We start from the raw sequence: 13,196 nt of genomic DNA on the forward strand, positions 1-13,196 counted from the left end.
GGGCGTCCGCGGCTCGGCCACCTCGTCCCCTGTCCTCCCCCAGGTGGCGGCGACCACCCCTTGTTCCGCGCGGCGGCCGCCCGAGGAGTGTGGTAAGTCCAGCCGGCGGCTCCAGGCGTTCGGTCGAGGTGAGGACRTCGGCCGAGGTCCGCGGGTGAGCCCAGGCGCCCCGCGCGTCCCCAGCCCCGCGCGCCTCTCTCCTCCGCAGCAAGGTGATGTGCTTCCACCCCTGGTCGGATCTGACGCTGCCCCTCATGTCTCTGGCCGAGATCCGGGCYGTCGTTGACAAGTGGGTCGAGCTCGCGGTGGAGCTGGGTGCCGCGTACCCCTGGGTGCAGGTGCGTCCACACCACGGGGCACAGGGGTGCTGTGCTGGGGCCCCGGAGYGGTCCCGGGTGGGACCCTGGAGGCTCTGCCCTCCTATGGGCTCCGTTGCAGCGGGGACACCGAGGCRGTCGGAGGGGGCTGGGCTGAGCCCCGGCGCTTTCACAAAGCCGAGGGGGGACCCAGGTGTCCGGCGCTGGCCGGGCGCTCTGACCTGCTCTCCTGCACGTCTTGCTCCTCAGATCTTCGAGAACAAGGGAGCCATGATGGGCTGCTCCAACCCTCACCCCCACTGCCAGGTGAGGGCCGAGCCCGGCCGTCCCACGGGCGACCTGCTTCAACTGGGAGTCCCCCCGGGTGACCCTACAACAGCAAACCCTCGCGGAAGAAGCAAATGCCGAACCCTCCCCTGAGCTGAGTGCCTGGGCCCAAAGCGACCCCAGCCCTTCCTGCAGGGACGACCCCCTCCCCGATGCCTGTCCGGCCACCTCCCCTCTTGGGGACTGTCCCTTGCGGCTGCCACGTGTCAGGCTATCCGCCTGGTGGCAGCACGGGCCTGCAAATGGGGAGCCAGGCTCGGGCATCCCTGTGTAGCAGGGGGTGTCAGAGCTCCTTGCTGGGGGGGGAGCATGGCCAGATGCCCCCCAGCTTGACCAGGTTTTAGTGAGGGGGCTGTGACGTGAGCCCAGAGTGGCTGGGAAGGGACAGTGAGGGTCTGCAGAGCTCCCCGTTCATCCCGGTGCTCCCGGCCTTGCCTCAGGTTGTCCTTTTTGCTTCAGGGCCTGTCCCTGGAGGGTCAGGAAGGCTTTCTGCTCCACGTATTTGGTGGTGCCCCCTGCCCCTGCCGCTGTCCCCGGCAGTGGGAGAGCGAGGGGGTCCTGAACTGGGGATGGATTGGGGGTCTCTGTAGGCTGGGAGATAGGGCAGGCTCCGTAGGGTGGGCACAGGTGGGCAAGATCTCACCCAAGGGAGGGAGAATGGGGAGACAGGTAATTGTCCTCATGCCCTGCTTCCCTCCTCACAGATCTGGGCCAGCAGTTTCCTCCCGAATGAGGCCCAGCTGGAAGAGCGGACCCAACGGGAGTACCTGGGCCAGCACGGCGTGCCCATGCTGCTGGAGTACGCTGAGCAGGAGGCTCGCAGGAAGGTGAGAACGGGTCTGTTGTGCTTTCCCTTGAGAGCTGGGAGCATGGATGTGTGCTGGGGGGACAGGACGGGGCCCCCACCCCTTCCAGCCCCCAACAGCGGGGCCCGTGGGAGCTGGGAGCACGTGAGCCCGGGGCTGGGGTCCCTGGGGTGACGGGCCTGCGCGCGGCTCCATCGAGTGGTGTGTCTTGCAGGAGCGGCTGGTGGTGGAGAATGCGGACTGGCTGGTCGTGGTGCCCTACTGGGCCACGTGGCCTTTCCAGACCCTGCTGCTGCCCCGCCGTCACGTCTGCCGCCTGCAGGACCTCCGCGAGGGCGAGAGGGACAGTGAGTGGCTCTGCACCCCGTAGCTCTCGCTCGGTCTGGCTGGGTGGTGCGTGCTCCCCTCTGTTGTTAGGAGGAAGCTCTCCCAGCAGCCTGGCAGTGCGGGAGAGTCCTGCGTCCCCGTGGGGAGCAGGGCTGGGTGTGGGATGGGCAGGGGTCAGCTCGGTGGGAGATGGGCTCCCTGCTTGTTATCCTCTGGACTGGCAGGTGAGTCCGTCCTGTCCGACCTTCCCGGCGTGGCGCAGGTGGGGACAGAACCCAGGTGTGTGGGATCTGACCATACCAGTGGGGGACCGAGATCCTTTTCTGGGGTGATGAAGCGCATGGTGCCCAATACTCTAGCCCTCTGGGCTGTGAGGAGGGGCAGGCCGGCCAGCTCAAGGTGCAACTACCCTAGCGCTTCCGTTGCAGGCCTGGCGTCCATCATGCAGAGGCTTCTCATCAAGTATGACAACCTCTTCGAAGTCTCCTTCCCTTACTCCATGGGCTGGCATGGTGAGTGGCTGGATTGGGGGAGCTGGATGGACCCCTGGGACCGTCTCATTCACCCCATGGTACCTGTTTGCTCCTGGCAGGGGATCAGACCTGCTGCTTGGGCCAGGCTTGGTTTGCTCAGGCACATGGAGCTGGCGCGGAAAGCCAGGACTCCTGGGTTCCCTCTGTAGCATGGGGAGGGGAGAGGACGTGATGGCTAGCGGGGAGGCTGAGTACCCAGCAGCGCTGGGGAGTGGGATACAGCTGTGGGGAGGGTGTACAGACCACCCTGCCTCAGTTTCCCCTACTCATGTTGTTGATCGCTTGGGGGCCTTTGAGCACCAGGGTTATGGGGGCAAAGGAGCTGTGTGCTCCTGCCTTCTGCCTGTTTTCCTCAGTGCCCTGAAGGCTGTGACGCTTGTGCCCTTTGGGTTTTCAGCACAGGGCTGGAGTGCCGTGTCCTCTGTGTCCCTGTCCCCTCCCCAGTGGGGCAGGGAGCCTGGCAGGGCCTGGTCTCACGCGCAGCGCTTGCCCCCCTGGCAGGAGCCCCCACAGGCCCTCACCTGGAGGAGGACTGCGGGCACTGGCAGCTCCATGCCCACTATTACCCACCCCTGCTCCGCTCCGCCACCGTCCGCAAGTTCATGGTYGGCTACGAGATGCTCGCCCAGGCGCAGAGAGACCTCACCCCGGAGCAGGTGAGCGCAGGCAGGGCCGGCGGAGCGGGTGGGAAGGGCGCCACGTTCCCAGGAGCCGCAGCGACCCGCGCCGGAGCCGTCGCTGGGATCTGCCTGCCTGACCCTCGTGCTCTGCCCCGCAGGCTGCTGAGCGCCTGAGGAACCTCCCCGAGGTGCACTACAAGCAGCGGCCCAAGGAGGCATCGTGACGAGGAGCGGTGGAGTTGGCCCCCGGCTTTGCTCGGCGGGGCCAGGGAGAGGAGTCGCTGGGTGGTGAGGAGAGCTAGGCTGAGGCCTCTCTCGCGTCGCTTGTGAGCCCTCTCGTTTCCTTGCCAAGGCACCTTCTCCTGAGCCTTGTCACGGCTGGGCCTGGCTTGTGGGCCAGTTTTGCCTGCTGGAGTACAGGTAACCCTGGCCCTAATCCTGCTGCATCCATGTGCAGGCGATACCGTTTCTGTTGGCTCCTTCCTCATCCCAGGCTGCGTCTTCCTGCCTCCGCAGAGCGCTGTTATCAGCACTAAAGGGCTTACCCTCCTCCCAAACCAGTCTCTTACTGGTGGAGCTGGGAATGGTGCTGGCGGGTTTGCCTGCCCCGTGGAGGGGCCCAGCCCCTCTGTCCAATAAAACCCATGAGCAAAGCGCTTCTGCCTGCGGCCTGGTGGCTCTTGGCCCCGGATGGGAGGGTACAGGCGTGCGGAGGGGCCTCTTCCGTAACTGCTGTGGGGGGAATAACGTTGGGGACTGCAAAGGTGCCAGGGAGTCCTGTGCCACCTGCTGCTGTCTCTGGCTCTGCACTGCCTCCTCTTCCTCCCTGGGGGGAGCTCTGAGCCCGTCCCTGAGAGCGGCAGGCTCGGGAAGGAGCTGACAGCGGGGAGGTGTTTGTGCCGCTCAGGACTTACCCGTGCCTCCTAGGAGAGGGCTGAGGCCTGGCAAACTTGCTGCATGGAGACTCCTGCCTGCGGCTCCCTGGCCTCAGGCAGAGGCTGAGCACACAGAGCCCTTGCTCCGGGGCAGGGCTGAGCCACGGGGCTGCTCCTCTTCTCCCTCTGCTCGGGGCCGTGGGTTGGCCGTGGCCCTCCTCCTGCCTGCTGCACGCCAGCAGGTCCCGGCGGTGCTGCATGGGGCTGATGGGATGCAGCGAGCAGCTGGATCTTCACTGGAGCTGAGTCCAGAGGGGAGGCAGGTGGGTCCAGCTCAGCTCACCGTGCTGCCAGCCCCTCCATGCCCACCCCGTGGGGCGGGGGGGGAAGCAGCCTGGCCGCTGGGCTGGAGGGGTGCTGCAAACAGCTCTGTGGTCTCTGCTTCCCCCTTGCAGCCCCTTCCCCTTGCTCCTGGGGCTGGGGAAACCCTGGGGCCTTGCAGGGGTCGGTCCCGGGCAGTGACGCAGGGCTGGCTCCGGGGCCGATTTGGAGGGTGCAGGTAGGTAGCCTTGGGGGTGTGCCCTGATGGGGATGCTCGTCGCGTGGCGCTGGGTGCTGAGCACCGTCTGCTGTCGTGTCCTAATGCAATTTTTTTTTAATTGTTACCAAAGATCCATATTCTTAACTCCSTAACGAGGCCTGTATTATTGCAAAGTCTGTAATTGGTCTCCTGGGGACTAGAAATATCTTGCAAGGAGGTAAACGTTCTCCTCCTCAGGACTCATTCGCCACCTGCTAAACAACCATTCCTGGCAAGCGCTGTTTCCCCCTCCCCAGCTCTGTGCRTTGCTCCCATATCGCTGCCCCGCGAGGCTGGGGTTGGAGAAGGGCTGGGATGGCATGCGGCTCCAGGGGAGCTCGGAGCCGGGCTGGATGCAGGTGCTGAGCCCCCTCCTCCCGTGCTTGTGATCACCCCATCCCAGAGCCAGTCCCATCACGCAGGCTCAGGCCTCCACCTGGCCTGCAGGTGTCCAAGTGCTTTTCCAGCATCGCTGGGAAGCTGCAGTCCCACGAGATGGTGGTGGGCAGCAGCGCACGGACCTGCATAGGTGACCCTCGAGGTGACCCTCAAGCTCAGAGCCATCGTTCAGCACGGGGACAGGAGGAAGGGAGATACCCCGGCTCAGAGCCCGGCCTTTTGCAAAGTTTTTTATTGTTTCCCAGGACAGCCGGTGCCTGTGCAGGGTTCGAGCGCTGGGAAGCGAAGGGCTGCGGCAGGGCTCTGCCACCATCTCGTTTGCAGTCGCCGTCCCTTCGTGAGCACATTCGCGACAACCCGGCTTCAAATTTGCCTGRCTTTCCCCAGGGCCTGGAAAAGCGTCAGTGAATTGGCTTAAATATGTGAATCCAGATTGGGGTAATTAACCACTGAACCGGTTGTAACGAAGCTAGTCATCTCTTGCTGCACGCGTAGTTAGCTCTGATTTAATAGGCCACCGGCTCCGTGCCTGGTCCGCATCGCATCAGCCCAGAGCTGTAAATGAAACTCGCAATAAGTCAAGCGGTATTAAACTTTACAGTCGCCGTCTTTARAAACGAGACACTTTCTTTAATAAATCAGAACAAGTGGGATTGTAAATATCAAGGCAGGATCCATATTGCTTAATTAAACAGTGCCTAATGAACAGCCTGTTTGCTGCGTTGTGATTTAGGATGAAACCTAGGGAGACGGTGTGCGCTGAGGAGCGCRGGTGCCCACGCGGGGCTGCCCTTCCTGCCAGGCAGTGGCTGCTGGAAATGAGCTGCTGCTGGAATAGCTCCGAGCTGGGCTAAGTGGTGTGTGGGCTCTCTTTTGTTTTTATTTTGTTTCCAAAAACGTTTCCTGCTGTGGAAAACTTCAGAGGTGAGGTCACCTGTGGCCTCAGGCCTGGGAGGAGGAGAAGCACAGGGATATGGCCTGGCTCTGCTGGGAGCCGGCAACGGCTGTGAGATCCGGGCTGCACCGAGCTCCCCCAGTTCCCTGCAACAGGCGGCAGATCCACCTCCGCTCGCTCGGGTATTTTTAACTTGTGTGTGAGGGGGTGGGAAAGCCCAGGAGGGAGAGGCAGAGCGGTTTCTCTAGGCATGGGAAGGTGAGGGCGGCTCGCGTCTGCAGGAGCGGAGACCAAGCCGGTGCAGACGAAGCAGCCGGCGACTGCGGCTCTGTGCGGCTGGGATGCAAATGCATTGCAATGCACAGGAACCGTCACTGCCTTGCTGTAAAGCCCTGAAGCCTTTTACGTTTTGGTAGTTAAAATGCAGCTGTACTCCAAAAAAAAAAAAAAAAAAAAAAAGTGGGAGGGAGTTGTTGGATTTACGGGGAAGAGATTAAAAGCGTCTAGACCAGTGCAGGTTAGTGGAGCGGCTGGAAGGGAGCCGTCCCCTTGCTTTTGGCCTGGCAGCGACGGAGGGAAACAGGCTGTCAGAGCTTGATGCCCCTACGAGGGGAACTGCCTGCATGTCCCCTGCCCTGTGCTGTGACAGCAAGGTCACCCCTGTCCTGAACCCTAGGAGCCACCTTCCCCCAGCAAGGCCTTTGGGGAAGCCAAAAGCCACACTGCCGCTTAGTTGTGGAGAGCTTGTTCAGGGTCTTTAACACTCACACCAGTGTGTTGGGCTGGGATTTCAGCCCGGGGAGCAATTACGCGTTGGGTATTGCCGCTTGGCACTACCCAATACCTAATTCCCAGCCTCATCGTCTCAGCTGGGAGACCTCTCCTGCACCGGTTCCCCCGAGTGGGGCAGTGTCCCAGCCCGGAGCCAGCTGCGTGGAAAACTGCTGAGTTCAGTCCAGAAAAGCCATCGCCCTTCTTCCACCCTCTGTTTTCCGCCCACCATCACCAAGTATCAATGATGGAGAGCTGAGGTCGGGTCTCCCACGTGCGCTCCCTTCCCGGCAGCACCGCCAGGCCGGGGAGGAGGGATGGGGGCGCGGGGACGGTGTGCGGCGTGAACCCGGCAGCGAGCGCGCAGGCAGYGCGGTGGAAATGCCGCGGCTGTGCTCCAAGCGCGGCTCCTCTGGGGTCCAGCTGGTGCAGCTCTGCTCCTGGCCGCACATCAAACTGCGTTTTACGCGGGCAGATCTGTCCTCTGAAGTCCCTGCGCTGGACTGCTCCAGGAGGGAAAGACGAGGGCGACCTGGGAAGATGACAGGGAGAACAAGAGGGGACTGAGCAAAGGAGCAAAGTGAGAGATGAAGCTTTTTGGTGGCTGCCCTCCGGCACGGAGTTAATGCATTAAAAACACATCAAGATCCCACAGAGGCGTTTGCTCTCGCCGTGGCATGTTAATAGAGCTGTGAGGGATTAGGAAAGGGCGGTGGTGCCACCGTGCTGCTTTCCAGAGCTGAGTCGGCATGTTGGCATGTCCCACGCTCTGCAAGGAGCAAGGTATTAGCCCAGTGGGAATGTGGAGATTTAGAGCCACTTGAGGAGGGATGGCCAGAAATTTAGTCTCATTTTCATCTGTTTTTCTGATGCCACTGAGACAAATGTGTCGGGCTATGAAGGGAAGTGGTTTTCTCAGAGCTGCTGGAGCCTTGCATCGACTGAGGAAAAAATGAAGCGTTCGCCCTGGGCTGCGGGACTGCCCATCTCCATCGTCTCCCGTGTCGGGCAGGAGGATGCTTGTGCCGCGGGTGGGTGTCAAGTGATAAAGCCAAGCGGCAAGGTCAGACTGCTTTGTTCTCCGCCCAGTCCCTTCTGCGGGAACCATTTACCAGCCAGACGCCAGAGGACTCTGACCGAGCGTGTGGGAACCGGTCCCTCCCGGGAGGAGAAACCTCTCGTCTGGGGGAGAGCAAAGTCTAGTAAAGCACCATTGGCAAAGGCAGCCCTGCCGAGCGAGGCCTGCTGCCCTAGCAGGTCGGGGTGGGATGTGTGGGCTGGTGGAGGAAGTTTTGGGGCGTGTGGGGTGCCAGGACACAGCACTGAGAGCGGCAAGGCTCAGTTGGGGCTCAGGATGTGGTCCCGATACGGACCAGGCACTGCGCAGCCAGTCTGGCTGGAGACCTGCTTTTGGGACCTGCCGGGGACTGGATGCCTTCGGCGAGGAGCTCTGGCAGGACAGACGGCACTGGGCTTTGCTGAGCCCAGCGGACAGATGCGTGTGCCACGTCAGACAACCAGCATCACCCAAAAGTCTTGCTCCTACGTGTTGGGAGACCCGGAGCGGCGCTGGCTCCGACACTGACTCTGCCTGCGGCCATGGGTGAGTCTCGCAGCCCCTGGGGGAGACGAAGCTCCCAGCCCGGCACGTTCGTCACCTTCAGCTACATGTGCATGTCCTCAGCACCCGCCAAAGAGTGTCTGGGAAGCAGCAGGAGAGCTGCAGCCCTGGCACGGACCCCTCAAGCCCGAAACCCGAGCCACCGCCGCCTGCCCCCTTCCCTTGCTCCCCGCAGCAGCCGCCGTCGTGGCTCAGAGCCGCAGCTGAAGCCGAGGACGCTCGCCGCTGTGCCGCTGCGCCTCAGGCTCCCGGCACCGAAACGCCTGCGGGACCCCTTCCCGGGCAGGTGAAACAATAAATATTGAGCAAAGGGAGTTAATTTGTAACGAGAGCGTTTTAATAAGAAAAGAAAGGAATTAGCGCAGGCCTGCTGGCTGCTGCCAAACTGTGGTTTTACTGTCCCTCCCGGTACTGGGTTTATGGCTGTCATTTCATTCCAGTTTTACTGTTGCTTTTGCCCTTATCTTCTAGTTTCTCCTTGGCTCCTGCTGCCTGTGATTGAATGAGCCTTTTAGGGTCATAATCACTGAATTACCCCTGTCCTGGCTCCAATGTGCTAGCCCCAGATAAGTCGCCTTCTTTCCACATCCCCAAGTTTCCCTTCCGGCTTGCACTACGAACTGATCCCCATTTTTATTCTTCCTCCTGAACTGGGGTGGCTTCAGCTCCTCCAGATCTTGGTGTAGCCTCTGCAGCTCCAGGCTTTCTCCTTTCCCTTTCAGACCCGCCAAGTTTCAGGCGTGAGCCCCCCCCCAGGGCTCAGTTCATGGTGGGCAATGTGCAAGGGAGCCTCCTGCACTGAGCACGGTGGCCCGGCCCGGCAGGGGATGGAGGCCCCAGCGGTGGGCGGAGGACAACCATGGGGCTCGGAGCTGGCCATGTTGCTCCGGCTTCTATCTGAAAGATGCRTCCGGGCGCTTAAGGCAAGAAGCAATTAACAATTTTAAGCAGATGCGAAATACTCTTGTGCCCTGCAGCAAGTGGCTCCGTGTTGCAGGGGGATCTGCTGTTCCAGGAGAATAATGGAAAAGAAACCTTTCGGATCTTGGCGTAGGGAGACGGGACCACGTGAGCACCCGCCGGGCCAGAGCGCAGCATCCCCCCTCGCCCTGGGCTAGCTGGAGCATCGCCTCGGGCTTGGCAGCTGGCCTGGCAGGGGGGTTTCCAAGGGCTGAGACTGGTGGGGAGGTGGGAACAGTTTTGGAGATGTCTTGCCCACGCCTCAGCCAGCTGGTGTCTTCTCTGCCGACTGTCTCGGAGCCATCCCTGCAAGGGATTTTTCCCAGAGGCTCCCTCCCGGCAGAGCACGCGGGAGGGGGACAGACCCACGTCTCCCACCTCCCTTGCCCTGACCCCCATTCCTTGGAGACCCCACATCGGGGGRGATGCGACGGGGTGTCCGGCTGCAGCCGCCGGTGCCGAGGGAGAGGGCTGCTGCAGCGAAGATGCTGCTCGCCGGTGGCAGAGGGCCGGCGGCTCTGCGTGGGGCACTAGGAGAGAAGCGCTCGGGCTGTAAGCTAATATATTAAGATGGGCAGCGAGTAAATAGCGTCACGCTGCAGCGGCAGTGCGGTCGCTTGCACTGAGAAGTGAAAGCCCCTGTTTTCCCCCCAAATTTCCTGCAGGCCCCCAGGCGGGGAGGCACCTCCGTGCTCAGCTCGCGGCGATACRGCCGTGCAATAACCCGGGGTTTCGAGCCTCTCTGCCCAGCCGGCACCACCAYCGCGGGGCTGACCGGGGTTTTGGCGTCCCTCTCCAGGTCAGCGCCGTTCGGCCGGCGGAGGGACTGGCCCCGGCAGTTTGTCCAAACCGCTGTGTAGGAAACGCCCGCAGTTTTGGGGTCCAGGCGGGCGGAGGGAGTGAGCGGAAAGGGGGGATCTGGCAGGTCCCGTCCTCAGCGTCTGAACACACTTGTCGCTGCCSGTGGAAAAACCCCACCCGGGGTTCGCCTGGGCGATAGGTGACTCCCGGCCGACGCGGAGCCCCGTGGAGAGCGGCGGAGGTTGGTGACATGCTAATTAGATGCTAATGAGACCTGACACCGATGGGGCGGCGGGTGAGACCCACGTGCTGAACTGCCTGTGGGCGCAGCCCGGGGCCCGGCCGAGGGTCCTCGCAGGCRGGCAGGCAGCCGCCGGCCGGCCGGCCAGCCGGAGGGCAGCACCACGGCACGCCGCCTATCCCGCCACGCTTGCACGCCGTAAAACGTCCTCGTAAACAACCCTGCTAAGCCAAACGTGACAAACAAAAGCCGAAAGTGCGTTTGCAGCCTGTTTGCTTTCGGCGTTCGATCCCTTCCTCAGTTTGCCTGCAATTGTCCCTAATTCACGGCCGATCTCCCCCCTCCCTGCCAGCCGAGCGCTTGGGCTGGGCTTCCCGGGCTCCTCCGTGGGCTGCTCGAGCGCTGCCCTTTGCCGTGCCTCAGTTTCCCCTTGGCCGAGACGGGGTCGCTAGCACCGAGGCCCGACCCCGTGGGTCTCGGCCGGCCAGGGCCCCCCTGGATGAAGCCTCCAGCTTGGACCCCGGCTCCGTCCCCGCTGCAGGAGCATCGCGGAGGCGAGGGCACCCTGGGGCCGCGTCCTGCCCCAAAACGCCGCTGCCTGCTGCCACGTTTTCGAACGCCCCCGGGGCTCAGAGGCGCTCGAGAAGTAACTGGCCGTTTCCAGCGGCTTCCGCCACGTTTCGGGAACAGCAGGACCCCTGCTCCGTCAGAGCGTCGCAGGCCCTGCTGGAAGCAGCTGAAATTTTGGCCCTGGAGGAAAGAAACGACCCCCAGCCTCCGTCGGTGGATAACGCCTCCGCCCGCCGGGACCAGTCGATACATCGGGGACTTGGAATGATTACGATAAAACCTGCGGGACGCCGAGGGCATCTCTATGATTTGTGCTGTCTAAATGTTAATCAGAATAATAATGCCTATTGAGACAGCTGTTTTAAAAGGCTGTGATGTCGGCGTAAAAATTCCAATAAAACTCTCTTAGCCCTTCCTCGTTACGCTAATGGTGCCTGCTGCTAAAAGCCCCCTGCTATAGACACCCGTATTAATGGGCTTATTACAGGAAATAAAATCCAAGGCTGAACATTACAGTGAAGCCTGATTAATTCAGCAAGGTAATTTTTTTTTTTTTCCCCTCCTCGCTCCTCTTTTTTTCTCCTTTATTTAATGAATGCACTCCTCGAAGTGCYAACTTCTGAGCTCTGCTTGGAGTTGGGTGACAATTTTAAACTTATTTCGTTCAAAAGGAGATTAATCTTCACACAGGCTTCCAGTTTAAATGGGAGGAAAGGCTTCTTAYGGGCATCCATCAAACCTGGGAAGAGAGGAGCAAGGGCCAGGCCAGGAGCAAGGAGGTGGCCGGGCCGGGGAGGGAGACAGCGAGTGTCCTGACCGTAGTCCTGCTCGGTGGCTCKTGGGCTGAGGCGGCCAAGTGCAGTGACGTTGGCCAAGGCCAAGCTCCTGGGGACGAGCAGCCGCCCTGCACTGCTCTTTTCCGTCCTTCTTTCCCCCGATTTCTCCTCTTTTTCCCTCCCGCGCCACCCCGCTCTCCGCCAAAAGGGCGTATCCAGGTGCTCCTAGCCCAAATCCAGCGCGACCCCAGCCCCGTGCGTGGTGTCCGTGCCCCGTGCCCCAGCCCGGCAGGGACCGTGCCAGCCCGCGGCACCCGCGCGGCACCCGCACGGGCCGGGCCGGCTCGCTGAGCCCCGCTCCCCCAGCCTCAGCAAGCACCGAGAGGAAGAAACCCGCTGACGGACACACCTCTGTTAATCAAGGCTATAAATAACAGCCGTAAAAATCCTCTTCCCAGCCCTTTTGTGCTCAGCCAAACCCTGCCAATGGGAGAGGAGATGGCATCTATTTTATGGGCGGCTGGAAGCYGGCTTTACATTTTTCTGGCTCGCGTAATCCCACAGGTACTCTCGTTTCTTTTCTTTTTTCACAGCCCTTTGATTCACATTCCTCCGAGCCAAGTTTAACTACAGCTTGGGCTCCCACTGCCCGAGGATGGAGAGGGGAGAGAGCAGCCCGCTGCACACGGAGGGGCGGCAAAGCGCAAAGAGAGCGCGAGAGAGAAAGGAAGGAGGGATGGAGGGCAGGAGGGAAGGAAAAGGGAGGGAGGGAGGAAGGATGGAAGGAAAAGGAAGGAAGAGAGGAAGAGAGGGAGGGAGGAAAAAGAAGGAAGGAAGGAAAAGAAAAGAAGGAAAGAAAAGGAGGGAAAGAAGGAAGAAAAAGGAAAGAAGGGAGGAAGTAAAGGAAGGAAAAGGAGAGAAAGAAGGAAGGAAGAAAAGAAAAAGAAGGAAGGAAAAGGAAGGAACAAAGGCAGGAAGGAAAGGAGGAAGGGAGGAAAAAGGAAGGAAGGAAAGAAAAGGAAAAGAAAGAAGGAAAAGGAAAGAAGGAAGGGAGGGAGGAAGAAAGGAAGGAAAAAGGAAAGAAGGAAGGAAGGAARGAAGAAAAGAAGGAAGAAWGTAAAAAGAAGGAAAGAAGTAAAAGGAAGGAAGGAAGTAAAAGGAAGTAAGTAAGGAAAGAAGGAAGAAAGGAAAAGGAAGGAAGGGAAGAAGAGGAAAAGAAAGAAGGAAGGAAAAGGATGGAAGAAGGAAAGGAAGGGAGGGAGGGAGGAAGGAAAGAAAAGGAAGGAAGGAAAGAAGGAAATAAAATGAAGGAAGAAAGGAAAGCAGGGAGGAAGGAAGGAGAAGGAAGGAAGGGAAGAAGAGGAAGGAAACTGCTGTAGGAGCTGGTGCCGCTCTGCCGGCTGCTTCCGCGGCTCTGCGCTGCCCCGCGGGCGTCTGCCAGCTGCCGGTTCCTCTCGAGGTCGGAGGCGAGCGAAGCTGCTGCCCGGGAGGCTGCGAATCGCGGGCCAAGTCGGGGCGAAAGCGGTGGCTGCTGGAGCYGGCGGGACGAGTGGCTGGACCAGCCCCAGCTCCGCATCCCGCCTCCGGTTGACATTTGCAGTTGGCCTTTCCGGAAAAATCTGTGCGGTGAGCAAGGCAGCCCGGAGAAACACCTTGGTTCCCGGCTGGGGTCATGACGGCGTTAACYGGCTACTGCCGCCGTCCCCGGCCACGCCGCAGGGTGGCCCAGGCAAATCTGTTCTTCCTTAGCCTCCGCGGCAAGGAATTCCTCCYGGAT

At 60.9% G+C, this 13,196-nt stretch overlaps 1 protein-coding gene across 1 annotated transcript; it reads left to right on the plus strand.

Moving 5' to 3' along the window:
* Positions 1-33: 33 nt before the first annotated feature.
* Positions 34-5,490, plus strand: GALT (galactose-1-phosphate uridylyltransferase). Its single transcript, XM_026090955.1, has 8 exons — positions 34-92; positions 209-338; positions 567-623; positions 1,349-1,471; positions 1,665-1,797; positions 2,206-2,289; positions 2,812-2,966; positions 3,089-5,490. Exons 2-8 carry the CDS (start codon positions 216-218, stop codon positions 3,152-3,154), a joined length of 741 nt encoding a protein of 246 aa, XP_025946740.1. The 5' UTR covers positions 34-92; positions 209-215; the 3' UTR covers positions 3,155-5,490.
* Positions 5,491-13,196: the final 7,706 nt, after the last annotated feature.

Source organism: Apteryx rowi, unplaced genomic scaffold (genome assembly GCF_003343035.1).
Source record: "Apteryx rowi isolate R43461 unplaced genomic scaffold, aptRow1 scaffold_1208, whole genome shotgun sequence".
NCBI lineage: Eukaryota > Metazoa > Chordata > Aves > Apterygiformes > Apterygidae > Apteryx > Apteryx rowi.